General features: G+C 58.7%; 2 protein-coding genes across 4 annotated transcripts; one reads left to right on the top strand and one right to left on the bottom strand.

The window, feature by feature from the left end:
• The first annotated feature begins 112 nt into the window (after positions 1-112).
• On the top strand, positions 113-12993 carry TCTE1 (t-complex-associated-testis-expressed 1). Of its 3 annotated transcripts, XM_072035699.1 has the most exons (7): positions 113-4611; positions 6898-7157; positions 8432-8574; positions 8683-9000; positions 9413-9862; positions 11588-11790; positions 12388-12993. In XM_072035699.1, the coding sequence occupies exons 2-6, from the start codon at positions 6983-6985 to the stop codon at positions 11762-11764; spliced, it is 1263 nt and encodes a 420-aa protein (XP_071891800.1). In that variant the 5' UTR covers positions 113-4611; positions 6898-6982; the 3' UTR covers positions 11765-11790; positions 12388-12993. The 3 variants fall into 3 exon arrangements, with proteins under 3 accessions (XP_071891800.1, XP_038032517.2, XP_027309812.3); XM_027454011.3 differs by having other exon boundaries at positions 3886-4611; positions 8432-9000; XM_038176589.2 differs by having other exon boundaries at positions 8432-9000; positions 11588-12993.
• Positions 12465-25642, bottom strand: TMEM151B (transmembrane protein 151B). Its single transcript, XM_027454009.3, has 2 exons — positions 25311-25642; positions 12465-20801 (listed from the first exon to the last, which is right to left on the bottom strand). The coding sequence occupies exons 1-2, from the start codon at positions 25401-25403 to the stop codon at positions 19365-19367; spliced, it is 1530 nt and encodes a 509-aa protein (XP_027309810.1). The 5' UTR covers positions 25404-25642; the 3' UTR covers positions 12465-19364.
• Between the last annotated feature and the right edge of the window lie 2094 nt (positions 25643-27736).

The following is a 27736-nucleotide window of genomic DNA, read 5'->3' as shown; positions in this document are numbered from 1 at the left end:
GTTGATTTTTTTTTTATCTGCACCTTTCATTCAGCAAATGCTACTTCCAGCCTTGGAACTAAGGCAAAACTTGTTGCAAAGGGGTTGCAAGCCTATGTCCTTGAGCATCTGCCTTTGCTGCCAAGAGATTTCAGCTGTCAGCAGAGTGCACAGGGACTTTACGTCACCCTGCCCCGTACTTTATGCTGTGTTGCAGCTCAGAGCTGTCTCAAACCTCTTCCCTTCCTCCAGCCAACCTCTCACAGGCTCTTTCCTGACTAGTGTTAGTAGCCTCCGGTGCTGGAAGGCAGAGCATATCTTCAGCACGATGGGAAGAGGTGGGAGCTGTGTTGTTGGTGATCTCTTGGAGGCAGGGATTCTGCTGGTGCTTGTATCATATCTGCAGGACACCTGAGCGTGGCAGGGAGGGCTGGAACAGCTGGCCTGGTGCTTCAGGAGCTTGTGACGTGGCCAGAGGGGTGCTGGAGGGGGTGCATGGGGCAGGGATGATGGGGACAGTTCATGCTGTTAGTGCCTGGTGCTGAACAGCTGCTGTGTTTTGCTCCAGCCACAGCAGTACGGGCTGTGGGGAGGGGAAGGATGCTCTGTCTGACTGGGAAAATGCTTTTCCCAGGTCCTTCTGAGTGCATTCGTGTTGCTATATTAATAGCTGCTGCTGGAGATGATGTCTGCTGTCGGTATTGGAGAGTAGGTGTGAAGAGGAGGAGAGAAGAGCCTGAGCTGCTCCTGCATCATGCTCCAAAAGCAGAGCCTGAGCTTGCCAGCAGTAGCAGCCTTACAAAATTAACCCCCTTTGGCCTGCTTTTTAGCTTAAAAGCTGCTGAACCCCTGTAAACTCTTTCCCAGCCCCTTACAGTGCAGGGATCCTTTGCAGCAGCCAAATGCAACGTGGAATCAGGCCGGTCTGTCTCCCTGTCAGTTTGGCATCCACTGCTGTATCAGCTGCTGCTTGGGTTTCTCAGGAGCAAGGCTGCAACAGCTCAGGACACCACTGCAGACAAAATAAGTTTACCCAGTTCTTCTAGCTGTCCTATCCAGCAGGGAGAGCAGCTTCATGGCGAGCTGTCTGAGGGCCAGTTTGGCATCCAGTGTGTGCAGAAGGTTTCATCCAACCAAAAAGCAGTTTAGAGCAATGCTCAGCTGCAAGGGCTCGAGGGCACGTAACGTGGGTTTTAAATGGAGCTCTCCAGCCAGATAGCTGCCTGCATTCATCCATGAGGGATCAGAGGTGCAAGCAGTTCCTTGGGCACACGTTGCAGCTCCGACCAGCAAAGGCTGCAGGCACACACGGGCCAGTGGGAAGCGGGAAACTAATTAAGAAGCAAGGTGGTTTTAGCCATGAGCAGGTGCTATCGAGTTGGCAACGGCGCTCTAAGTCCAGATGGCCCCCCAAGGCCCCTGCAATGCCAGGGCTTGCCAGCCCCAACCCCAGGCAGCTATCTGGCGTTGGCAGCAGGGGAGCTGGAAGCCCTTGCTTGTCTCTCCTGGCCTGCTTTGCTGCAGGAGCTTTGCTCTGGGTCGCCTGGGCTGCAGAGAGAGGCCAGCAGAAGCCGAGGACCAGTGTCACGCTGGATCGGAGATGGGGTCACCTCCTATGAACTGCCTCCACCACGTCCCTCCTGTGCCATGCTCTGCAGCCAGCTCTAACACTTGGAATTGCAGCCGGTGTTTCTGTGCCTGTCACTGGGAGCAGCAAGGAGAGGCTTGCACGGGCACAGGGTTTCTGCCCTCATCCCTGACCGAGGTCCTGGCATCCCCTGCTCCTTGCCCAGCCTTGTTTCACACCCTCCCCTCTTCCTTCGCATCAGAGGTGGCGCAGGCTGGAGCTCCAGGAAGAGGAGGATAAAATCGTAGGCTCCGTAGACCTTCTTTTCACATGGTGAATTATTTACACTCGGGTTGGGATTTGCTGCTCTACTAATTTTGTTGTCTCCTCGTTCGCCCCACATTGCAGGCAGCGTTCCCTCCCCGCTCCCTTCCCTCGCTGTCTGCCAGCCGATTTCGGCAGGTGCACGGGGAAGACACCCAAGGAAGACAAGCCCTCGACTCCAATATCACTGAGTGTTACACAGAAAAGGGGGAAGGAGATGCAAAACGGCCTGACCTTTAAAACAACCCAGCTCTCGGGTTCCCTCCCCCACCTGGGAGCAGCTCGCGGGCTCTGCCATAACCTTCCCTTCCCCGTCCCAGCATTTATTTATAAGCACTATCAATAATTAAGGAGCCGCCTGCCTGCCTCGGCTGCGGCGTTGACAGAAGCACCGCTGACGTTTCCTGCCTCAGCCTGGCTGCGTTGCTCTTTTGGGCTTCTAATTTTCCCCCCTGCTTTGGTTGAAGCCCCCAGGTCGCCCACCAGGAGCCAGCCCAAGCTGGCCCTATGGGGATGAGCGACCCCCAGATGCTGAGGGAAGCCCCTGCGGTGTCAGGCAGGCAGAGGTGGACAAAAGGAGGTGACAAGGGGCTGGGGCTCTGGCACCCATCACCAGAGGGGGGCTGATGGCAGCTGGGAGCCATGGGGATGCCCACCATGGCGGGGGAAAGCAGGGCAGCACGAAGTCTGCTCCCACTGGAAGAGCTCTGCTGGTCCCTCAGCCTTTTTCTGTAGCTCCAAGGGTGGCAAGGGAGGGAGGGGAGCCTGGCACGGCTCCTGCCAGAGCTGCTTTGCCATCTGGCACTGGGATGCGATGCCAGGGGCTGAGTGGGAGTCGGCAGAGGGGCCTGAATCTTCTGGCCTGGCGCTGGAGAGATCTCGGTGAGAGGAAATGAGAGAGGGGGCTGCGAGCAGCAGCCGCTGGGGCCCTGAGCACAGATCCCAAATCAAGCCGCATGCTGGGGTGGCCTTAAGCCAGCCACAGAGGAAGGATGCTGCTTCTCACAGACCTGGGTGTGACGGGTGGTTGTGGGGGCACCAGCTACAAGAGCAGACCAGATCTGCTGCATATAATTTATTCCCCACCTTGTTTCTTTCATTAATTTTAAGCAGGGAGCATCCCACCCGCCAGCATCCTCAGGCTTCGGTGCTGATGTTCGCCTCACCACCTGCTTAGCTCCTGGGGCACGTCTGAAAGGCCAGGCCGAGAAAAACTCCTTGCTGCCCTCGGCACCCAGGGACGAGGCCATGGGGTGCCCCGAGAACCAGGTACCACTCCCCACCGCGCTGGCCCCTGCACTGCCTGGGCAGGGGGCTGGAAGGCGGGAGCTGGAACCAAACCCAAGCTAACGAAGGGTAATTAGTGCTCATCCCAGGGAGCGGTAGGAGACACAACTCACGATCAACAACACCTCTATTAATAGCTGCCAGCAGCTGCACGGCTCCTGCTGGGACCTGGGGAGAGCGGAAGGCTTTGGGAGGAGAGGCAGCGTGTGGGATGCTCCCCGTCCCTTCAGTGCTGGCTTTGCAGGGGCTTTTTCCTCCTCCTGAGCCTTTTGCCACTGCTGGCAGGTGCTGGCTGCTTTCTAGCAGTGCTCTCTAGCAGAAGGCAACAGGAGGGGGGCCTGGAGAAGGAGCTCGGGAGGTTCTTCCTGCTCCTTGGGGTCCTCATCTTGCTGAGCCGTAGGCACTTGGGAATGGCTGTGAGCCCAGATGTGAAGGGGAATGGGAATGGGAATGGGAATGGGAGGGGTGTTTTGCCCTCCACACTTAGCCAGCTGCATTTGAGCTGGCATCTGAAGCACCTACCGCTGCAAACGCTGCTGGAAGCACATGCTGATGTCTGTGTGCTTGGAAATAAACGCGTTAACCTGGCCATTTTGAAGGTACCACTGCTTGTTTTCATCAGATTCAACACCTGCTTGCACCCAGCTCCACAACTGACTGCAATACTTGGGCCACGTCATCTCCATGATATTTTTTTTTTTTTGAAAAGCAAGATCTTAAAGTGCTTCCAGAAATAAAACGGCTAGTGTGGGGCCAGCTTTTGGGAAGGGCTCTGGCATCCCCTCTGATTAAACACCAGCCTGAATCCCAGGCTGCCTCACACTCTTCTCCGGAGCTGGAGATGCAGCATCAGGCCACTCCTACACTACTGCTGGAGTCAAGCTGCACATCACCGAAAGTCACGAAGTAGGCCTCAAAAGCTTCATTTTTTAATCCTTCCCAGATCACATTTGTAACCTCGTCTTCACAACCAGGGGATATATTTTAACTGAGAGGCGGTGCGGCTCCCCAAAAATGCCAGTTGTCTGGGGACTCGCAGGGATATCAGGAGGGCTGGCAACAGCGCTATGCGTGCTCCCACAGGGCACACACTGCGATGTCCCCGCTGCCGAGCACGTCAGCATTTTGAAAGAGCAGAAGTCGCCTTTCAGCCTGGAAAGCTACTGGCGAATACCAAAACGCCTGGGTCTGAGGAAGGGGGAAAATGAGACGCACGTTTACATCCCTTTGTGCAGTGTGGCTGTGGCACCTGGCCGTGCCAGCAGCACCGTGAGCCCCCCAGTGCTGCAGGAGCCTCCCCGGGGGGGCTCCACGTGTGATTGTGGCTGGGATCCCCACGGGTGACACCCAGAGGGTGATGTGTTTGGGTTACCCGGGTGCCCAAGTCCCGCCCCGGAGCCGTGTGCCCCGGATACACATCGGTGACCGGGCAACAGCGGCCGCCTCGCTGGCAGGTGAGGGGCTCGGGGGCTGTCGTAGATAGCCACAGGGGGTGTGGGAGCGATACTCAGGCCCTAAAGGGCTTTTTCTGCCGCTGAAGCCCCTCAGCGGGCAGGGGTCTGGCCGTGCAGGACCGCGGTGTTGGCCCTCAGCACCAGCTGGAGGGCGGTGGCGACATCATGAGCCATGTTCCCAAGTGGCCAGCTGGCCTAATTCTGCCTGCTATCCCCTTACAGACAAATTTCATTATGTGTGAAGCTAAATAGATTCCTCGTCTGGCATCCTTTTTTTTTTTTTTCCTTTACTTAAGGCCCACTGCAGAGAGGCGGTGTGCGATACGCTGCCCTAATGGGTCCTTAGCATCAGCCTCAGGGCAGGGAGCAGCGCTGGTGGCACCAGCAGCCGGCACCAGCACCAGGACCCCTGGCTGATGCCTCCTCTGCAGGACAGCCGGCGTTTGCTGCAGCAACGCTGTGAGAGCTGGTACGAGGCACCAGCCAGAGGTCACCGCTTCCCACACGACTCCTGGTCAGGCTCTGGGCTTTGGGGTGAATCTAACGAGCAGAGAAATTTAGGTTTGAGCAGATGTCCCATCTCCAGATCACAGGAGGAGCCAGCGAAATGTTGGTTTGCTGTTTAAATACATGCTCAGCACCCCAGCTATGAGGACGGGCTCGATGAGCCTCCTGCAGCCCAGGCGAGGGGACACAGCCACGGTCAGAAAAGCCATCAGAAGCCCCAGTTAGCTGTGAGTGGCCTGGGGGGCAGAGTGACACAGATGCTTTTTGAATGGGATGAAGGGCTGAGCAAGGAGAAAGCCTTTTTCCCGGTCACCTCTCCTCTGCCAGCGTTGGCTGTGCTGTGCCTGCCTGCTGAAACCCAACAAGCCCCATGAGCTGGGTTTTCAGCTGGGCCGAGGAGGTCAGAGGAAGGACTCCCAGCTCTCTCATTTGCACGTGGCCCGTTCCTTCTCCTCCCACACCCACCCTTCTTCAGGCCAGGCTTCTTTTTCTTCTACAGCCTTTGCTTTTGCCATCTTTGCAGCAGTGCCTGCCAGGAAATGCAGCTCCCCTTGGCACCTGTGTCCTCCTGCTTTGCATTGGAGGATTCCCTGCTGCTGCTCTCTCCCTCACCCCGTCTCCTGACTCTCATCCCAAAATGGTTCTTCTCATCCAGGATCTGCTACAAGCACATTGGAAGAAGCATTTGCTGACACTTTTGCTGCAGTACAACATGGATCGTTTTGTTTCTGACCTTTAGCTCTTGGCATTTCACAGATCTCCTCTCTTCCCCTTTTGTAGGTTCCTTTTACAGGCCCTTCCTCACATCTCTTTTGGAGGGGGAAGGAGCAGAGGCAGGCAAGCTCACAAAGCCTTACAGGGCTTTCAGAGAATGAGGGACTTATGCTGACTGAGGCACTGGAACTGAGGTTGGGGTGGGAAGCAGCAAATGGGAACATTTGGTCTGGGAAAGCTCTGCAGAGCTAATAGGGATGGGCATCCTGCCTTCTGCTCCAGGCTGGTTCTCTTAGCTCATATCTGCTCTGTGTGGGTCTGCACAGGTCTGACCCGCCTCATCGGTTAATGGATGTTTGGAAAGAGTTCAGCTGGAGAATAATTGAGCAAAGCAGAAAAAAATGAATGCACTTATAGTAAGCATCTGCCTGTGAAAAGCCATGAGGGCAGGCAGGCCCTGTGGATCAAACTGGGGGGTGATCTGGCCCAGTATCCCTCTCTGACAGCAGCAGGTTCCCCCAGAGGAGTGGGAAACAGATGCAAGTGCATGTGTTTGTTTCCACCTGCACTCTCCCACCTCCAACCATTTTCAGACTCTGACAGGTGTGGTTTCTGGGCACTGAATCATTTCCGAAGGGTTTCTCTTCCCTGAACTTGTCCCGGAGCCTCCACCGGCTGTCAGCACCCGCAGCAAGGAGTTCCCCAGCTTAACCGTAGGCGGCATGAAGAACCACCTTTCCCCTTTGTTTTAAGCCCAGCTCCTGCCAGCTTCGCCTATTTATTTTATTGGAAAAGACAGGGAGCTCTCAATTCCTGTCCATCCTCTTCAACGGCACACTGAATGAACACCACCCTGTTATCTTTTATTACATGTAGTGTTTGGAGACCTCTTTGTGCAAGGCAGTGGATGAAGATAAGGGTAAATAATAGTTGCTTTGCTGCAGTGCCTCCGGTGCGAGCAGAGGAAGCAGAAGAAGGGTGGGGGAAACCACATGACAGAAGAGCTGTGTGAGCTGGACACCCTTACAGCCGGTCTCTTTCCAAGGTTGCCTTTTTCTTTTCCAGGCAGCCCAGCTGGAAAACGTGGTTCTCCTGACCCCGAGCAATTTCCCTCGTGCCTCCCGTGACGGAGCTGTGGGCGGTGAGCAGGATGCAGCAAGCTGCTGGCAGGAGCAGGCCCGTTCCCTCGCTGCGGCGCTCCCAGAGCAGGCTGACTGCCGACTCCTACTGCATACACCGCATCATCGAGGACCCCGAGTGGTCCCTCGCCGCCGTCCCCCAGCTCACCGAGCTCTGCCTCCAGCACATCGTCCACAATTTCACCCGTAAGCGGGACGGAGAGCTTCTCCCCGGGGTGTGTGGGAGCAGAGGGCCAGCAAGGCACAGAGGCAGCTGAAAGGCACGGTGTGGCACCCAGCCCAAAGGAGCAGTGGGGGAAATGTCTCCCCAGGCAGCTAGTTAAACATAATATTTAGTTGTTGAGTATGTACTTTCACACTCTGGTCCCTTCTCGTGGGTCACGCACGGGCCTGGTTCCCAGCACGGGGATGGAGTGCTGTACGAGGGACGCAGAAAGGGGCCCTGCTGCCAGGAGCCTCCAAACACACGTGGTGGTGCTCACGGCTTCAGGCTTCCTCCACAGCTCTTGGTGGCGATGTGACAAGCTACACCCTCGGGCAGGGAATGTGCTTTTGAAGCAGGTGGACGGGTGAAGCAGAGTAAAATATAAAAAGCACATCTCATCTGGGAACGGGAGAGAAAGGGCCTAGCCGTCACTCAGCGGGGCTGCAGCAAAGCCCAAGGATGTGCCCACATGGGGGCTGTAAAATGGTGTGGTGCCTCGGGGCTGAGCTCAGAGACCTCATGGTCCTACCAGCCTGATCAATCTGATGCCAAATGTGACCCCGAGGGAAGCTATCCTGCTTCTGTCCCACCTCTGGTTGTGCTGTGGGACTCTGCAGAGTCCTGCAGTGCCGGCTGTGGGACACGGAGAAGAGACTCCAGGAGGAGCCTGTGGCAGGACTCTGGGTGTCCTTAGGGAGGGAATGCCACAGAGACAGAGAAAATATAAGATTAACCCCACTTTGTGCCTCAAAATCTGATTCCCTATGTGCAGATAGGCGCACGGGTAAGACAGACACCTGACCTCAGATAAAAAGTCATGAGGACTTGCATGCAAAGCATGCAGGTAACTCAGTTCTCAAATATTGTCCTTTAATATGTTTAGGAACCAAAGGGAGTAAGTTCAGCAACTGGCAAGCCGAGCTCTTCCGTCACTGTAAGCCTGGCGCAGCTCTGTTGGCAGCAGCAGTCCTGCTCTGAATATCAACCGCATTAAACCCAAATTTAAACCGGGAGCCAAGGTTCTGGTGCAGATCCCAAATATTATGAGGGTAAACCCAATTATGTTGGTGCTTTGTTATAAAAGTAAGAAATCCTACACAAAAATGAGTCATTTTCTGCCAGCTTAGCTCCCTGCACCAGCTGATGGCAAGTGAGAGGGGAGCCAGTATCAGCCGCTGGGGGGCCGGGCAGAACCAGAGGGCCAGCCCCACTTCCTACAGCCCAGACCAACTTCTCCTCTCTCCTTTCCCTCCAGAAAACCCTATTTTAGACCGCCTCCTGCCTGAGCACCAAAGGAAGGTGCTGGACAGGCTCCCCACTGCCCTTCCGCTCGCGGTCACTGCCAACCTAGTGAGTGACGAGGACTACTGGAAGCGGTGCTGCACCGAGCGCTGGCAGGTGTGTGACATCTCCGGCTACGGGGACAGCTGGAAAAGGATGTTCTTCGAACGTCACCTGGAGAACATCCTGAAAAGTTTTGTCCCCAACACCACGGACCCCAACCAGGTTCTGGAGCTCATCCCGCTCTGCAAAGACTACGTGCGGAAACTGGAGGTTGACCAGTTCCTGCCGCCGCTGAAGGTGGATCCAGAGGAGGAGGCAGATGACATCTCTGATTCAGAGAGTGATTTGGGGCTTGGCGAGGTCCCCGTACATCACTATGACCTGGGAGCCCTCGTTACTGCTCTCCCTTACCTTGAAGAGCTTCATCTTACTTACGGCGTGAAGGACTGCGGCATGAACTTCGAGTGGAACCTCTTCAAGTTCACCTACCAGGACTGCTGCAACCTGGCTGGTGCCGTGAAGAAGTGCCACAAATTGAAGGTAATGCATCCCAAAATCAATCTTTCTTCCTCAGCTCGATCTTCAGATTGCCTTTGGAGGGGGAGGAGGGGGAGAAACCTAGGCTCAGTTTTCCCTGCTGGCAGCACCCTTCCCTTTGCAGGTTCCTGTCTGCCTGAGCAAAGAGAGGCGAACTTGCCCTATATGTTAGAGATCCCACAGAGTCAGAGGAGAGGAATGGGAGTTTCCAAGAGGTGAACCCTGGGGCAGGCAGAGGACCTCAGTGTCATGCCCTGCCCTCTCCACAATAAAAAATAGCTACTTTGCCCCACTAGCTAAATGCATCTAAAGCAAAGGGAGATGAATCTCATCTCTGGTGAGCCACAGGCTTGAGGACTCATGCAAAGCTCCATCCAAAGCGCCTGTTTCAGCATCCCTGTCCTTTACCCCACAGGTTTTCAAGCTGACGCGCAGCAACGTGGATGACGACAAGACCAAGCTGCTGGTCCGCAGCTTGCTGGATCACCCCGCCCTGGTGGAGCTGAACCTGTCCCACAACCTCATCGGGGACACGGGGGCACAAGCTGTGGGCAAGCTGATCAACCGCAGCAAGCTAGAAACCCTGGATCTGTGTAACAACAAGATCCATCAGGCGGGGGCTCAGGCCCTGGCCCAGGCGCTGGCCCAGAACTGCATCCTGACCTCCCTGAACCTGCGCCTCAACTACCTGGGGGACGAGGGCGGGGAGGCGATGGGCCGTGCCCTGCTGGCCAACGCCACCCTGAAGTCCATCCACCTGGGAAGCAACATGCTGTCGGAGCCCAGTGCTGTGCTGCTGTCCCAGGTCCTTGCTCAGAACGCCACCCTGACGTCCATCAACTTGTCGTGCAACCACATCGGGCCGGTAAGAGAAAGCCCCGCTCCCTGCAGCTGGACGTGGTTGTGAGGTTTGATGCTGGGATGCGGTCCCAACCTGCCCTCGGTGTCCCTGCTTGAGCAGGGGGTTGCAGCAGGTGGCCTCCAGAGGTCCCGTCCCACCTCAGGCATCCTGTGAGCGCGTGGTTTGGTTGTGAAGGAGATGCTGAGCCTGGTCCGCCTCAAAGCCACAGGGCAGAGGCATCCCTCACGTTTCAGTCTTGCTGGGATAACAATCAGTTGCAAGCAGTGAAGAGACTACAACAGACAGCAAAAAGGAGAACGTCTTCTGTGGGGACACACACATTTATCTCACTCATGCCCAGCTCTTCTCACGGGGCTCTCAGGCAGACGCCGGCTCCCAGGCTTCTGGGCAGAGAGGGATTTTCCCCACAGGAGACTGAAATCCAGGGAGTGTGCCTGCGGGAATCACAGCCACTTTACCCACGTGGGAGTAGATAAAAATGATAGGTGGCATAAGATGAGGGCCTTATTCATATCCTCTGTACTTCGGATCTGCTGTGCCATCTGTCACGCAGTGGCACACAGGCAGTTTTCGCCCTTCCCAGAATCTCTCCTGTCTGTCAGGAGGACATAGTTAGAAAATTGGCTCTGCTGTTCAGCTCCTGTAATTCCCCCCGCAGCTCTGGTGCGGTGTGGCAGGTCAAAAGTGTCACATCTGGATGCTTCTTTGTGGCTCCTGAGCCACAGGCGCACGTTTTCTAGGCAGAGGAGCATCCACAAATCTTAGCGCATCCCTCAGAGCTGCAGTGTGCAGCATGCCCACAAAGCCGACCACTTCTCTTCTGCTGATTAAAAAAAGGAGCTTTAGAAATCTGAAACTAGACAGCTAAATGCAATCATGCTGGCTTTTAAACTTTCTGTGCTGCCTCAATTTTTCTCGCTGTCACAATAAAGAGACAGCAAGACCAGCTGTCCCTGCTGGCAGGAATATTGGCATCAATATGTTTGACAACGGTTTTAAAAGGATTTGATGGCAGAAAACCTTTTGTGAGCCCTCATTTTTATGGTTCTGGACATGGATAACCATCTGAGTGTAACGATAGAAGGGGACAAGCGTTGGAAAGGATAGCAGGATTTTTGCTTAGTAAACAATAATCTTTGTGCCTGGCATTTTCCATCTGATGAGCTCCCCTGGTACCCGTTTGTGCAGCTCTGTAGCACCCCAAGAAGTGGGCTGCTGTTTTCGTCTTTGTTTTACATATGGGAAAACGGAGGTCTTCGCTAGGGATGCATCAAATCCTCTGTGCCCCTTTAAAGAGAGGTTTCTCTCCCTTCTCACATTTTGTCCTTTTTAGCAAGAGGTCTAACGGGCAGGGTGCTGGGGAGAGGGGGCTGCCTGCATGGAGGTGATGGGCTTGGGAAGTGCGTTGGGTATGGGAAAGAGAAGAGCTGTGGGAAGAAAAAGCCAAATGGTTGCATCCCTAATGACCATATTTCAGGCAAGGGAAGGAAATGCACCAGGTGAGCTGCTAGAGCAGACTCCTGGCAGGTTATCCTCTGTGTCCGTGCCATTAAGCAGCCTGAGCTTGAGGACTCCTGACACGATACCCAGAGGGAGCCATTAGCACGTGTCATAGCGCTGAGCGCTGCAGAAGGTTACGCTCCAGCCCCGTCCTTCTCTTGGGAGCAAGGTTTCAGGATTGGGTGAAGCCTCACTCACTTTTGGGCTCCTTTCCTCTACCCGCTGCAGGACGGTGGCAAGCAGCTGCTGGAAGGGCTGGCGGGCAACAAGACGCTGACCGAGTTTGACCTCCGCCTGGCAGAGGTGGGCCAGGAGAACGAGTTCCTCATCGGGCAGATGCTGTGGGCCAACCGGCATGCCGCCCGGCTGGCACCTCAGCCGCAGCCACCAGCCGAGCCCCTCTGACCAGGACGCTGCAGAAAGCTCCCCAGGTACCAGTTTTGCTCCCCACATAGGATCCAGGCTGACAAACCTCCCCTGCACAAGTGGAGGGCTTCCAGTAGAGCACCTGGGGTCGGCAATCCAGCCCCTCAACCCCCAGGGGAGGGCTCTGGGGCTGCTTCCCCAGCTGCCCCCCCATCCCTGCTGTCCCCCAGGGGTCAAAGCATCCAGTGCGTGTCCGTGCAGAGAAATCCTGCTCCCCCCAAACAGGCAGTATTGCCTGGAGTTGGGAGGAAAGGTCGCATGGTGGACACCACGGTACAGCTGCTGCCCGGGGCTGCAGGGTCTTCTGCTGTGACAGGAAAAGGGGCAGCCTCTGAAATGTCACCAGTACCTGATGGTAGCAAAGACACTCACCTGCTCAGCCTCCCGTGGTCTAAATATCCCGCTTTGTCCAAAGCCTCGTCATGGGGTGCTGTTTGTCATCCTTCATTTGCTGCAGAACGGCATCTGCTCGCAGCGCTTTAGTGCTAGGATCAGCAGTGCTGTAGTGCTCCTTGGGAAGTCAGCCTGTCCTTCAGAGGCTTGGCTTTATTTGCATTTTTGGGAAAAACACTCCCCTTATGGCTGCCTTTCCCCCCTGTCAGCCCCTGCCCTCGGAGCAGCGCGGGGGCTCCGGCTCTGACCGCGACCTGTGCCCATAGACCCGCCGCTGACAGCCGCCTCCGTGAATCATCTGAAACTTTTATTACACCGATTTGGTTTACAATCTTTGTACTTTGATATTTCCAACAAAAAAGGCAACATTGTGATATACTGTTTGTACATATATAGAGAGACGGAGAGAGCTAGATCGTACTGACATAGCTGAAAAGTAAAAACTGTTCCCAGTGCTCACCAGAGAATTTGTTCGCCACCTACCCGCTCCTGCCTTGCTCTGCCTGACGGACACGGACACCCACCGGATGGATCAGAAAGGGTCGAGCACGGGGCTGTCACTGGCAGCAGCGGCCACATGAGGGGTGCCCGTGTGGGTCACCCCAAAGCCTTGCAGGTAGCCCCCTTCCAAACCACTCGTGGATGCTCCCAGGGGCTACGTCTGCAAGAAAACGCAGCCAGTGGCAGCCGCTGCGAGCCCTTCCCACCCGGGCATCTCCAACGCCTTGTTTCCCACCCTCGAGAGCGAGGTATTGAAAAGATTTTGTTTCTTTTTTTTTTTGTTTGCATTTACAAAATATTTCCACTGAATGACACACCTGAATGAGATGAGGACTCGTGTTCAGAAACAGCAGAAAAGACCCAGCTCAGGTTCAGACTGAAGAAGGAGCGGCTCCAGCAGTAATGGGGGGGGCTTAATGGGGCTGTCCTGGTCCGGGGAAAGCCTGTGCATAGCTCCAGGCACAGGGCTGGTGCCAGGAGGGCAGCAGTGGGATCCCTCCAGCACGCCGAGGAGTAAGCAGCCAGCACAGCCGGCGAGGAGCAGGGCGGAAAGGAAAGGGCTCATGGAAAATTTATCACTGGAAAAAATGCTGAATTGCTTTCCAGGATCCTCCCAGCTCCTCTCGATGTGCACAGCCAGGATCGCCAACACCTTCTAACCCCCATCCAAGCACAGGCCCCCCTCCTGGGGCCTGGAGACCCCCTGCCTTCCCTCCCGGGAGCCCCTTGGCCGCCACACCGCTCTGCAAGGCTTCAAACCATTCCAAGCACCATTAAAAATCAAAGCCCAGCAGCTGACAGCACCCACCAGCAGCTTCTCCAGCGGGTCGCCCGTGGGGTGTGCGTGGGTCTGTGCCAGACCGACGGGGGGAGGACGGGGAGAAAAAAGGAAAAAAAGGGGGGGAGCGACACGGGGGCTTCCACTGTGCGCACGCAGCGGCGGGTGCCGCGGGCTGGCTGCTGGCTGTGGCAGATGGCGAGCCGTGCTTCGTGCAGGGGGGCAGGAGCTCCCCCAGCCTCTCGGCTTCTGCTCGCAGCCGCAGAGGCAGCGATTTGCAAGGTGTCGCGCTGGCATATGGTGTCAGCGGGACGGCGGGCTGATTTCGGGCACCAGCTGGGGGTGGAGGAGCAGGAGGGGGTGCGGGGGATTGGTGCTGCGTTCGGCATCCCTCTGCTTCGACAGGGCTGGGTCTGTTCACACCAAAATCCATCCTGGGGCTGTGCACGGCACTGAGACAGCATAGTACAGCCGGCTGTGTCCCCTGACAGAGGGGCTTGGCTTGGAGCATCGCCTTGAGGGCACCTCATGTAGGGGCAAACTATGGGATTGAACTGGGGAGCAAATTTCCTGTTGTAAAGCACCACAGCAAGCACTCCTGGCCACAGCCCTGCACCCCGGACCAGCGACACAAGCCCTCCAGGTGGCTGGGCACAGCTTTCTGCCAGCCCAAATGCCCCCCTGGTCCCTCCTGTGGTGGCACGGAGCTGGTGTGGTGGGGAGCAGCGCGGAGCCAAGCCCTGCACCGGCCTCCCTGGGCGAGAGGGGACAGCTGAGACGTGCAGCGGTTCCTCCCCACAGGCTGCACCCGAAATAGCCGGCCCTGTCAGATCCCTGTCCCCAGCCGTGATGGATTAGGCTCTCCCAGGCACGAGGCAATTTGTTCATTAGTGACATTTACACCTTGTGGCTGCATCAGCCGTTGCGGCTCGCTGCCACGTGCCCCAGCTGTCAGCGCGGGGCTCGGAGGCAGCAGCGCTGCTCTGATGATGCAGCGAGGCCTGGGATGGGCACCTCGGCTGGGAAATGCCTCCTGCACGTCCCCTGGGGCACGCACAGCCTGCCCCAAAAGCCTGATAGATCCCAGGCCTTCTCCACCCGCTGCCCTGCTCCCTCTCCTTGCCCCCAAACACCGCTGCTCCAGCACAGCCTGGCCCTGCCCAGCCTCGCGTCTCCCACTAAAATCACCCCACCTGCACAGCCTCTGAGGGCTGACCCCATACACCCTCTCTGCGCCCCCCCTGGTCCCGCACAGCCACGAGAGACCGTTTTCACACCAGGTTTGGGGAGGGCGAGCGGAGCCGCAGCGCACTGGCCAGGGAGCAGATCCAACAGCTCTCGCACTTGAGGCAGCCGGCAGGGGATGGGCTTCATCTCCAACACAGCTTGCTCCGTGCTCTGATCCCGGCTCCCTGCCAGTCACTGCAGCAAATGTGACACTTCGCGCCATCCTCCTGCAAAATCCAGGTCAGGAGTTTCCTCCCACAAGCCACGAGCAGTGCCCTGCCACCCCAAAAAACACTCCCTATGGGAACAGAGGGGCCGTACCAGACCAAAGCCACCAACACGAGCTCCTCTGTGGGGCAGCATCCCCCAGCACTGCACGTGGGCACCCAGCAGCATGCCCTGCCCCTCATCAATACACATTTGGATGCCAAGCTCAGACCTCTATCTAGGTGCAGAGGAGGATTTTAAGCTCCAGCCTCCATTCCTGATCACCCTACCCCACGGCAAAGCCCCTGTGGCACTATCCAAGCCTTCCTCTGGCACCCCTTTTCCACGAGCACTGCACATTTCTAGCAGAGCTGGCTGGAGCAGGGTGCTTAAACCCACACCATCCTCAGCGATTCCATTTCTAAAGCAAGGAGCAGCAACCCGAAACGCTCTCAAGGCCTCTCCCTGCGTGTGCTCTGCAGACGCGTACAGACTCTGGGTCTTCCAAACCTCTTCACCCTGCCCGCTTCGTGGGCTGCCATCCAGAGCCCGAACTCACGGCACGGCAGCTGACAGCGCTGCTAATGGCCACTGGGACCGTGGGACGGATGCAAAACACTAAGTCATCTCCACGCAGCCTAGCGAGGCTTTTTTCCTCTCGCTAATGCGAGTAGCTCCGGTTGCAGAAGCAGCTTGCGCTGATGGGGAGTGAAAGACCCTTGTGTGGCTGTGCCTGAAGTTACTTTGCTCTACGAAGCCCACGAAACGACAGTCACAGCAGCTGATCCACCCGTTCCCAAAGTTCAGAGGGATGGGGACGGGTCGGGATGGGCACCGATTTCTTGCAAGCTTCGTTTACCCAGGAGTCCAGAGTTTACAAAACCCAAACGAATGAGCGAAAGGCCCCAACAAAAGCAGTCCTCGTTAGGAGGGGAGGAATAAAACCCATTTAGCAGCAGCTGTGCTTGTTCTCAGTGCTGGATGGATGTGCTGCACGTCGTCATGGGCTCCTGAAAACACAGCAGATCCTGGGAGTGTTGCATAGGTGGAGGATGTACCTGCTTGTAGGGCCTGCCTTGGGGCTGCAGGACGAGGAGCTGGCTCACCTCCGCGAGGAAGCTGTCCCTCCCCCAGGTAAGACAAAGAAAGCGAGGAGGGAAGGAGGAAAGGCAGTCCTGGAGGCCATGGGTCTTGCAGGTTCAGTTCCGACCTTGGGACCTCTTTTCCCTCGTGTGTGGCTGCGGTGCTGTGGAAGAAGGCTGCTCTCCCAGTGCGGTAGAGGTCAATTTGCTCATTTTAGCTTGCTTTTGGGATCACATCCACGGGCATAACATCTCCCTTTGCAGAGCAGCTGTGGCGGAGGCAGCAGAGCAGAACAATTCAACCCATGGCTTGAAGAGCCAGCAGATATCCACCATTCACCCACGCTGGCCAACCCCAACACGAACTCTGTGCATCAGAGCACCACTGCGGCAGATCAGTTTGGCTTCAAGGAGCAATGGCCCTGGGGAGTTGCTAAGCCATGCTGGCACTGGCACGGCACCACTGGCTTCAGTGGCATTACACCAGGGACGACCATGGCCCATTAATGCTGTGCTTAAACCATGCCACGTTTCTGTGATCATGCAGATCCCGATCCCAACTTTGTATTCTCACAGACACGGACCCTGCAGCTGCTGCAGCAGTGTAGGAGCGCACTGCTCTGCCCTGCGAGAGGAAAGGCAGCGTCCTGCAGAACTGAAGCCATAACTGAGAGGCTGGAAGGAGAGGTGGGGTGGGTCTCCAGTGTGCATTTTTGGGGGAAGAGGAAGAAGGGGTTGTGCTTGTTTGAGGTCAAACAGCAGCTTCCCCAGCGCTAACCCTGAGTATTTGCCTGGAGTGTGATTCTGGAAGGCTTGGGGCAGGCCACAGGCTGACTCCTTCCCCTTGTGCTAATGAACCCACCGTTTTTCAGCCCAAAAGCCCTCTCCTCTCACACATTAGTCCTCTCTAGCCCAAAGCAGCTGGCCGTGCTCCCACTGCCCCTGCCCTGGCGTGAGAGGAAAACCCACTGGCAAGCGCCGTGCCGAGTCTGACTCCACGGCCATGGAAAGCTGCGAGGGGTGAAGGGCAGGTGGAAAAAAGCAGAGCCTTCCGGAGCCTGGGCCTGTGTGCTCCTGGAGAAACCTCGTGAGGGGATTCTCGTGAGAGACTCACCAGGATCCTCAGCATTGGCCTGAGCTTACGTCGGGCCCTCGGAGAGAGAAGCACAAGCGCCCAGCAAGCCAAATGTAATCACTGAGCAAGGAAACTCCAGGACAGCCAGCAGGGCACTGCTACCCGGCCTGAATTTGTGCCAACGAGAACAAAAAGCAGAGGAGGATGTACCCACACCGGAGACCTTGTGCTTCCCTGTTTCCACAGGGGCCCTCTTGTTTAAGCTGACATCTAGGTCTGGCAGCGAGAGAAAGGGTAGATTACAAGACAGAAGCATAACAGTGAGATTTTAAGGGACTTTGTGTTCAAATCACCGTTGTTTGGAGTCCAGCCCTTGAGACCCAGGAGGACAAATCAATCCGGGAGGGCAAGAGACGCTGTCCAGGGCATGCAGGCACAAAGAGCAGCAGAAGGAACAACCCTGGGGGCAAAGCCAAGCCCAGCCTTGTTTGTCTGTGCATCCTGCAGAGATGCAGCAGAGAAGGATCCTGCAGTTCCAAACTTAATCCACTGGAGATGATTTTCAAAAGCCAGGCGGCGTGGTCCCCGAGACCCGGTCGGTGCAGCAATGCAGTGGCGTGCCTAGAGAACCAGATCCTTCATCAACAAGTTGGGAGGAGGAGGAGTTGTGGCTGGATTACACACAGTGCCTCGCTGTTTTCTGTGTCTTGCCCTTCCAATACGGATGTGGAGACACCAAGCTCGAGAAATGGACTTGCTCGTGTGACCCATGACACGTTGCTCTTGGATTTCTTCTGCCCCAGCAGATGAGGGAAGCGTGGTGAGGCTGAGGAGCGCTGGCAGGAGACGTCACTGGCTGCCTTGGCATCCACCTCCCAAAAGAGCTGATGGAAAAGGAGACAGCTTTTCTGAGAGCAGTGACACGAGAGACCTGGGGACGTGCTGACGGAGAAGAAGAGCCGGATGCCCTTGTGCTGCAGGCTCGGTGACACGAAGGCTCCTTCCTAGCAGGGGACAGCACGGAGCTCAGTGCAGGCCAGCGTGCCCCGACCAGAGCAAGGCAGAGAAGCCGGGGAGCTGCACAGAGCTCCCCTGACGCCTCCCTGGAAATACCCCCATAGCAAAAGCTGCCTGGTTTTAAGCAGGTTCCCCTCTAACACCTCCCCAGGCTCTGTTCTGGTGGCGGACGCCTCCCTGCTGTGCTCCCCACGTCCCCAGCCCGGGGTTCCCAACTCTCCAGCGTGTTTTTGCCTTTCTCCCTCATTGCCCCTCAGAGCTCTCTGCCAAAGCCAAGCTGCCAGAAGTCTGCGGCTCCGCCTGCAGCCAGAAATCAGCCTGATTTGGTGCACAACACCCTCCTGCAGACATGCACCACCCTGCTGGCCTTCTATCAGTGGGTGAGCTGCAGCTGAACCTCCCTGCGCCTGAAGCAATTAGGACCCGCTTCGAGGCTGGGGACCCCTGCCAAGGGACACACAAGCTCTTAACACGATGCTGTCCCAGCGCCAGCCCCGTCCCCTTCCCCAGCTCACCAGGGGCCTCCTGCGCTCCTTCCAGCTGAGCCCTCCTCCAGCCGGCAGGTCGGTGTTGCTGCCTCTCTCTGCTCCCTCTGTGTCCACACCTCCATCCCTTCCCCACTGCTGCCTCCCCGAGCACACAGCCCTTCGCCCCTGGGATGCTGACCCTCAGAGCTGGCATCCCAAAGCTTCCCCGGGAGCCATGCCCGGGGTCTTCTACAGACGATGCCGTTCCCAGCAGCGAGAGCACCTAACAGTCGGAGCACGGTCTAAAAAACAAACGGGGAAGGTGGGGAGTGGTTGGGGCAGGGGGAAGCTGGATTCGTGGCGCTCAGCCTTCTCTCTGACCTGCCCGTCAGCTCCTGGGCACCCCACAGGCAGGTAAGGTTGCTCCCTGCACCCTGCCAGGGCTCTGGCTCTGGTGCCAGTGGGAGCAGGGGTGGCGAGAGGTGCGACAGGGTGCCTGGAGGTCGCTGCTTCCAGCCTGCAGACGGAGCTGGGAGCCGAAGCATCCCCCTCCCTGCAACAGGCCCGTCTTTTCATTCCCCCCTTTGGGTCTCGACGCTGCTGGATTATGGTTTTGGGGTTTCTTTTTTTTTGCATGTGGTGGTCGGTCTGGAGTCCTGTGCCACGTCAGGGAGAGCACCATCCATCACTCACCCCCCCAGGAGGTCAGAGCCACCGCTCCGTCCCGCCTCATCCTCCCGGGCCGTCTCCCTCCCCGGCGCTCTTCTCCCCAAATCCTGCGCTGGCTCGGGCCAGGCCATGGGCAACGAGATCCCAGTGCCCCCCCCTGCCTTCACAGTGAGGTCTCCACGCAGGACCCGTTGCGGTGGAGGTGACGGTGGTCGTGGTTCAGGCAGCCTTCGTTGCGGTGCACGATGAGGATGGGGAAGTAGAGGGCGTCCTGGTAAGGAGGGGGGTCTTCCTCCTCCACCGTGACCTGGCTGGAGAGGCGGGTCTGCTCCGTGGGGCAGCTCTGCTCGTTCAGGCTCCCGCTCCGGCTCTGCCACAGGCAGCTGCGCCGCGAGCCGTAGAGGCGGCCCAGCGAGAAGCGGCTGCTGCTGAAGGGGATGCGGGGGCTGCCGTTGCAGATGCTCAGGGCGCTGCGGGAGAAGATGGACGAGCTGCTTATAGTCCTGTGGCACCGCTCGCAGTTCTGCCGGTAGCCCCCGTAGCGGCACGCCGAGTAGCTGGTGCAGCCCGAGAGCCCCACCAAGTCCATCAGGACGGCTTCCGAGTAGCTGGGCACCAGCTGCTGGTTGGATCGGATGTGCCACTCCAGCTCGGTGCTGTCCACCGTGTTGACGCGGGGCATCCTCCGGCAGAAGGAGCGCTCCTCGGCCGGCGTCACCGCCACGTAGTCAAACCCAAAGAGTTTCTCCACGTGGTAGTGGACGTAGGAGGTGCGGTACTCGTTTAGCACCCGCAGGGGCCAGGAGAGGGTCAGCAGAGCAGCCACCCAGAAGACGTAGTGGGATACGTACCAAGGCAGGTTGTCCGGGTCGGAAAAGGCCACCATGTATTCCTTGAAGTCCACGTTTTTGAGGTGCATGCCCTCCCTGGCCTCCATGTAGTCATCCAGGCCCTCGTTCTCCGTGAAGAAGCGGGCCCGCTGGGTCAGGTAGGAGTTCTCCGACTCCACGTTGGCGAAGCTGAAACACTTGGTGAAGCGGAGCCGCGTGGCCGGGTAGCTCTCCAGGTCAATGAGGTCCTTGGAGATGTCCTTAACCCCGCAGTTGGAGTAGTCAAACTCGGCCTCCGCCACGTGGGTGTTGACCCGCTCGTGGTACACCTGGGTGGTGGTGTAGGCGTCCCCGTTGCGGTAGCGGGTCACCTGCCGGGTCCTGCGGACATAGTGGTAGCTGATGGCCTTCCACCAGATGCAGGGGGTGGCCTGCTGCATCCGCTGCACTCGCTCGTGCACGCTTTCCACGTCCACCTTGTACTGCAGCTCGTTGCGGGTGTAGCAGTGCCAGCACTCCACCAGGTACACCACGTAGAGCATCACCAGGAAGGCCAGCGGGATGTAGACGTAGCCGTTGGAGCAGGGGCTGTCGTGGTACATCATGGACTTGCCCTTGTAGGCGCTGTCAAAGGTCAGGCGGGTCACCTTGGTGACGTGGCACCACGTCATGGCCCCCATGCAGCCGTACATCAGCAGCGACAGCAGCAGGCATTTCCAGTGGGACTCCCGGCACAGAGACTTGCTCAGAGACTGCTTCACCGGCCGCTGCTGCTCCCGGGGGGGGCCGGGGAGAGGGGGAGAGAAAACAAGAGGAGAGGTCAGTGGGATGAAGCAGCGGGAGGAAGGCGAGCAGGAGGCGGGATGCTCTGGACGGGGAACGGAGCGAGCCGAGGTGCAGGTGGCACAGTGCCACCCCAAAGGGAGACCACCCCTCCTCCGCAGCCCTGGTGGGGGACATGTCCCACGTCCTGGGGCGTGGGTGTGAAAGCTCGTGCCTTTTTCTCTAAGAACTGCTCTCAGGGCTATAGTGATGGCCAAGGGGCAGGACTTCAGCCACGGGACTTCTTAGAGGGACCATACCGGTGCGTTCGCCACAGCAACTGTGCAGGGTTTCATAAAAACCTGGGGAACCCTCCTCTTAAGGAAACCTTTGTCACGCTCTGCAACACCCTGAAGTCTCGAGTATTGATCCAGCAGGTGCTTGTTTGGTCAATTACCAAACCCCAAGGGAGGACATGCAAAGAGGTTATTTGTTTTTTTTTTTTTTATACACGAGACTTCCTCCAGCACAGACGCCATCCAACACAGCAAGCTCCAAAAAGAGAGGAGGTGGGAACCCCAGCCTTGCCACAAAGGTCCCTCAGAGGGTTTCAGCTTTGTGTCCCATCTCCATCTGCATGTGCCATGCCTTCGGGCTCCCTTCTCTCATCAGAGGCCGTGCTGCCTTTGCCTAGGAAGTGATCTGGGCCTCTTCTTCCCTCTAAAAAGTCCCCCTCGCTCTCCTTAAAAAGCCCCCCACCCCTTGGCTTGGTCCCGTAGAGTCCCACATGCCAACCTTTCCTCCCTGCTCCGTGCCAAAGCCTGGCCCACCCCATGCCAGTGGGACTTCTGCCACGGTGCTGAGTGGGGCTGGACCCAGCCCAAGCCTCCAGCAGAGGTTTTTTTCTCCCGGAGGCAGCACAATTCCCCTCCCTGCTGCCCCCAGCAGCCAGTCTTGGGTGAGCAGCACGTCAAAAGGGACGGTGACACCGGGGGGGAACGATGGCACGGCGCTCTGGGGGTCCCAGGTGGCACTGAGGCCCTGCTCTGTGGCAACCAGCTGAGGGCAGGAGCTGGTGGCAGAGCTGGGGAAGACACGGGGGCTCTGTGGGGTGGCTCTGCAGGGATCCCGGCAGAGCCCGCCGCAGGCAGGGAGCCGGGGCACGGCAGCAGGGAGGATGATGCAGCCGCGGCTCGCTTCCAGGAACTGTGTTAGCAGGGCTCCAGTCCACGCTCCAGTCTCCTCCTGAGGCTACGCGGCACTCAGACACTGCAGCGCTTCCCCGGGGTCACGCTAACCCCTACCGTAAAACTGTTTACAAGCCCGTTTCGTCCCAGGCTTTTGAGGTAAAACACGCAGACATCGGCTGCGCCGGTGGGGTTTCTGAGAGCCGTTCGAGTGCCAATAACAGGGGACACAACCACAGCAGAGGCGGAGGAGGAGCCAGCTGCAGAGGCTAATCCCGGTAGGAAATGCAGCATCCCTGCTCCTCTCCCGGGCTGCACGGGGCTCTCGGGAGCAAACAAGCAGCACCAAGGCTTCCCCTGCAGGAACAGCCGAAGAAGGTCACCTCCTCGAGCTCTTCCCCAGCCTTGGAGGAGCCCACACAAGGGGACGGGGAAATCCTTTCTGTCCCAGAACGGTGCCACTCGGAGGAGCGGGGGCTGTGGCACAAACGCCACCGCCGCCTGCCTGCTGCAGTCTGATGGAGTAATAGGGCACGAGGCTTGCCCAAATTGTCACATAGAAGGTGTTGGACAGCCTCACCTGGAGCTGCTGTTTTCTGAGTGCGTGTGGAAGGCACGTTTGGGAAAGGCCCTGCTGGGCCTCACACGCGGTGTTTGCTTCGGAAATTGCCCCTGAGGTGAAGGGAGGTGGGAGCCCCACACCCGCAGCTGCTGCTCTGGGGTGGAGAGGAAAGGATGGAGGTGATGATTTGTGAGCAGCCATGAAGTAGAAATGTCCACAACACACAGGGAAGCAGAAGAGCAGGCCCCCGTCACTGCTAGAGCCCAGACCCTTTGAGCATCTCCTGCTGTGGAGAGCTGGGCAATCCACCTCTCAATCATCCCTCAAGGGGACAAACCTGCCCAGGACCACGGTAGCCAAGCACGTGGGCAAAAATCCCTTCGTTGCCCGCACCTTTTTGATCCTGTGACCAAACTCCATCAGCCCTTCAAGGTCCACAAAGCTCCTCTCCGTAACAGCCTGAGCTCTCCGATTCCCGCTGACCTCCTGACTTTACATGGTGGCCTGGGGGACACAGGGGTAGGTGTCCCGGAGACACCTCTCTATAGGGCTGAGAAAAACAAAACAAAACAAAACAAAACAACTCCCAAGGCCACTCGTGGTCAGGAGGGTCCCGGCTCACCCCCGCGTGCCCACGGCCCAGGTTTGGGAACTACCTGCCTAGAAGCAGCAGCTGGCTCGGCCCCAGCCTGGCAGCGCTGCCAACTGCAGAGGAAAGGGGAAGGCAGAGCATCTAGGAGCCAGGGAAGCCTGCCAGCACTCCGCGCCTGCGACGGTACCGAGGGCTCCATTTTACACAGCAGCTGGGAACAGGACCGCTTCCCTCCGCCGCATCCCCCCGGGGCTGCAGGACAAGGGGGTTTTTTAAGCTTGTCCCCAGGCTGAGGGGCTAGTCCCTTGGCATTTCATCCCCTCCGAAGTGGAAATGAGTTGCTGAGTGAGATTCAGCTCAGCGCTGCTAAGTGTAGGTGTATGCATGTGATGCCAAAAGGAAGCAGGAGCTCAGACAGCAAAGCAGCTCGTCTCCAGCCCGCGCTGGCTTGCCACTTGCCACTTGCCGAAGCCTTACAGGGCTCCGAGGTGACCTGAGGCGTGTCGAGTTGAGGCACCTTCAATCAGGACAGATCTCAGTTCCCATTTTGCAGTCCCCAGACATCTCTGTGAGCAGGAGATGCCGCTTCCCTCTCCCCCACAGGCTGCTTCATGCCAGTCTGTGATAGCTGCTGGCTGAGGGAAGCGTGCCCTTAGCCTAAACCGTGCGGGTCACGGACTCCAGCCCTTCTGTCTGCTCCCAGGGGGTGCGATTACACTGACACCCCAGCTGGCAGCCACCAGCAGAGCAATCAAAGCCCAGACGATCTTCTCGTAAGCCCTGCAAGGCAGGGGACACCCTCAGCGAGGGACACCCAGCCGGGCACTGCCCCTGCTGCGCTTGTGTCATCCAAACCGGCTCAGCGCTGGCACCTCTCATGAGCCACTCCACTTGGACCCTGCGCTGATTCACACAACCAGCCGGGGCACAGAAGGTGAGGGGCCACGTCCCAGAGTGGCACAAGCATGTCCTTGTGCTAAAAAAGCCTCTCACGGGGTCTGCTGGGAGCCCTGTTGGGGTCTGGGGGTGGCCGAGCGGCAGCAGGAGACGGGAGCTGAGGCAGAGCCGCAGAGCGGAGCATACGGCGTTTGTACAGCTTCCCAGTCCTTGCACTCCAGTTTTCCTCTCCCACAATTATTTCCATCTAAATATAAGTCTGTATATATAGAACAACTACGCGTCTGCATGGATGTTCTCCTGGAGCCGAGGAGGCAGAGAACACCGGGGTTATGCAGCACTTGCTAGCGGCAGCTCCCCAGCAGCAGCAGAGGACAAGCGATGTGCCAGCTCCTGGGCACCCCACCGAGCTGGGACACCGTGGGGTACAAGGACAACACTGCCCACCCCACACTGCCTACCTGCCCTCCAGGACCACCGGCCCCACAGCACACGGGGGCTCCTCTCTGCGTGGTTGCTGCTTCTCCCTTAGGACGCACAATTTGGGGGGCACGCAGCCCAGCCTGCCCCGTGCTGCTCCCTGTTCCCAAAGCACCCCAATCCCTGCCCCCTGGCACCCGCGGCCTGGGCTCCAGAAAGCCACCAGCCGGGGGGACTGCAGCGTGCCCGGGGGCTGCCCTGAGCCAGCCTGGGCCTGAGAGCAGTCCCCACGTCCCTCCGCAGGGCTTCCCTCGCAGCCACCCCGCATTTGTGCCACCTCCTGGCATCCCCCCGCACCCGAGGGGCGAAAGGGGGGTATCGGCGCATCCTTCCCAAGCACAGCAACCTCCTCCTCGCTTTCCTTTTGGCATCTCCCCTTTTCGTTCCCCATCCCCAGCCGCCTGCCACCCAGACCCCATCCACATCTCCAGCCCCCCCACGACCCCCGAGCGCACTCCGAGCGCAACCCGAGCGATGGAAAAGGGGGGCGCGGGCGGGGAGGGGGGCTCGCAGCCCCCTGCCCGCCTCTCCCCACCTGCGGGCTCCGGCGGGGAAGCGAGCCCCGCACCGCACCGCACCACCCCGCAGAGGGCTGCGCTGCCCCTCGGAGCCCGGCGGCGAGTCCCGGGGGGGGTCCCCGAGGCACCCACCCGTCTCCGGGCCGTCAGGGGAGGGGGGCTCCCGGCCCGGGGGGGTCCGTACCTGTGCGGGCGCGGCGCGGCTAGCCTCCGCCGGGCGCGCCGCGCACAGCCGGCCCCGTGCAGCCGGCTAGGGTTGGTGGTTGTGGGGGGCACCTCACCTCCTCTCGGCCCCCCTCCGCCTCCTCCGGCGGCCCCGACGCGCTGCTGCCTCCTCCCTCGCCGGCCGCGGCCGCCGAGGCCGGGGGGGACATGGTGGTGGCGCTGGAGGCGGCGGGGGCGCCCCGCTGGCGATGCCTCCGGGCTGGGCGGCGCGGCCCCGCAGCCGCATTATCCCGGCCGCCGCCGGGCGCTGCCCCCCCGGGAGGCGGCGGGGCGGCGGGGCGGCATGGCACCGGCCGAGCACCGGGCCCCCCCCGCGGCTCCCGGCCCCCGCCGCAGCGCAGCGCCCGCACCCGCACCCGCGCCCGCACCCGCGCCCGGTGCGGCGGAGGGCGGCGGGCGGAGCCGCGGGGGGAGGAGGGACGGCGGGGAGGGGGCGCGGGAGGGGGCGGGGGGCCGGGGGTCACCTTGAGGAGGGAGGGGAAGGGGAGGGAGGGGGCGCGGCGCGGGGCGCGCAGCCCCCGGAGGGATGCGCTGCGCTGGGGCGCACGGCTGAGGGGTGGGTGGGGTGTCCTGGGATGGATGCGCCACTGCGGGATGGACGCACGGCCCAGGATGGACACACGGCCAGGGGATGGACACACTGCCATGGGACACACTGCCCCAGGATGGACACACCACCGTGGGACACACCACCCAGGACGGACACCCCGCTGCGCCTCTCCCCAGCTCATCCCCACCACGCTGGGGACCTCCAGGGGGCTGTAAAAGCTCGGCCCCGCTGGCTGGGGAGGGGGCTGTGGGATGTTCCCGTGGGTAGCAGCAGCTCCAGCAGGGCACAGAACGTCTTTGGGGGATTCTCTGCCAGCCCTGTGGTGGGGGAGTCTGAGGAAGGCCTCAGCATGGGCAGTGGGCTCAAAAAAGGGAAGGGAAGGGAAGGGAAGGGAAGGGAAGGGAAGGGAAGGGAAGGGAAGGGAAGGGAAGGGAAGGGAAGGGAAGGGAAGGGAAGGGAAGGGAAGGGAAGGGAAGGGAAGGGAAGGGAAGGGAAGGGAAGGGAAGGGAAGGGAAGGGAAGGGAAGGGAAGGGAAGGGAAGGGAAGGGAAGGGAAGGGAAGGGAAGGGAAGGGAAGGGAAGGGCAGCAGGCCCAAGGAGACACACGTCTAGGGGGAAATGATGCAGCCACTGCCTCCTATGGAAAGAGGCGTGGCAGGCGGGGTGCTGCTGGAGGAGCTCCTCTTCCAAAGAGGCTGGGGATGGATTTCCTCTCTCCTTTCCCCTGTTTCCATGGGAACAGCAGCAAGCAGGAACAGCCTGCTCTGAATTTCACTGCCTGCTGCTCAGGCACCCCCTTCCCGACCCTATAGGCAGATTTGGGCTCTCAGGGGTTTCGGACCCATCCTCGGTGTGTGCACCGTGGCAGGGCAAGGTGAAGGGGCACGAGCCCTCACCTGCTGGGATTCCCACAGCAGCACTGTCTGCTATCAGACGCACACCAGCAGGCATTTGCAAACAATTTGCATCCATGGATGCATTTCTGTTCTTCGTGGCCACAGGGGTGTGTGTGGGGTCAGCATCCCGGAGGAGCGGCGCTGTCCCCAAGGATGGTGAAGGAAGAAAAGGTGAATTTGTCCCTGCACTTTTGAATTCATGGTAACCTTTGACTTTGCAATGCTTCAGAGGGGTGCCCAGCACCACCACAAACTCTCGCTACACTTTACCCATTTCAGGCCCATTACGGGCTCAGACTGAGCCTTGGGATGCGTGCTGCCACCAACCCTTTGGAGCCATCCACGCCACGGATCTCCTACCGGTGGGTTCCTTCCACGGCTACCGGTGAGCCAGAAGGAGGCTTTTTTGTATCGAGCATCTTGGATTGTGGCCCTGGCAGAACGTTTTCTGTGCCTTGGAGACGACAGTACCAAGCACATCGTCAGCGGTGCTATTTCTGAGCGAGGTGTCACAGGGAAGTTCTGTGCCCTGCTCCATCCAAACTGAAATTATGCAAGTTCTCAGCCACCTTCTGCACGAAAGAGGCATGTGGTGGGTTTATATCCTCGGAGATGAATCCAAGGGCACAGCTGGTAACGTGCTGAAAAGAGCAAAGCCGCCCCACAGAGAATGGGAGAGAGAAGGCTATAGGGTGTGTAGGTCTCTTCCACCTGGTTCACCTTTCTGCAGACCAGCAGGAGAGGTTTTGCCTGATTTCCTGGCACTATTCCTTCCCTACACTCTTTCTCCTTGAAATGCAAACACAGGGCTCTAAAACGTTGCCCTCGGTGTCCAGAACCCCACACCACAACTTGCTGCGACGGCCCTGCACTGCAGCTCCTTCAGATACCCTCTCTCCCCAAAGCTCACACGGCTCAATTCCTGGGAATTAACTTTTCCGGAGAAAACTGAAGGAAGAGGGGCAACGACCGAGGCTGTGCTCTGTGTCACCATCAGAGAGAGAAGCCAGGAGTCCTAATTCTAGCACACTGCACCA

This window comes from Anas platyrhynchos, chromosome 3 (genome assembly GCF_047663525.1).
Source record: "Anas platyrhynchos isolate ZD024472 breed Pekin duck chromosome 3, IASCAAS_PekinDuck_T2T, whole genome shotgun sequence".
NCBI classification, from domain to species: Eukaryota; Metazoa; Chordata; class Aves; order Anseriformes; family Anatidae; genus Anas; species Anas platyrhynchos.
This window is presented reverse-complemented; position numbering and strand designations above follow the sequence as displayed.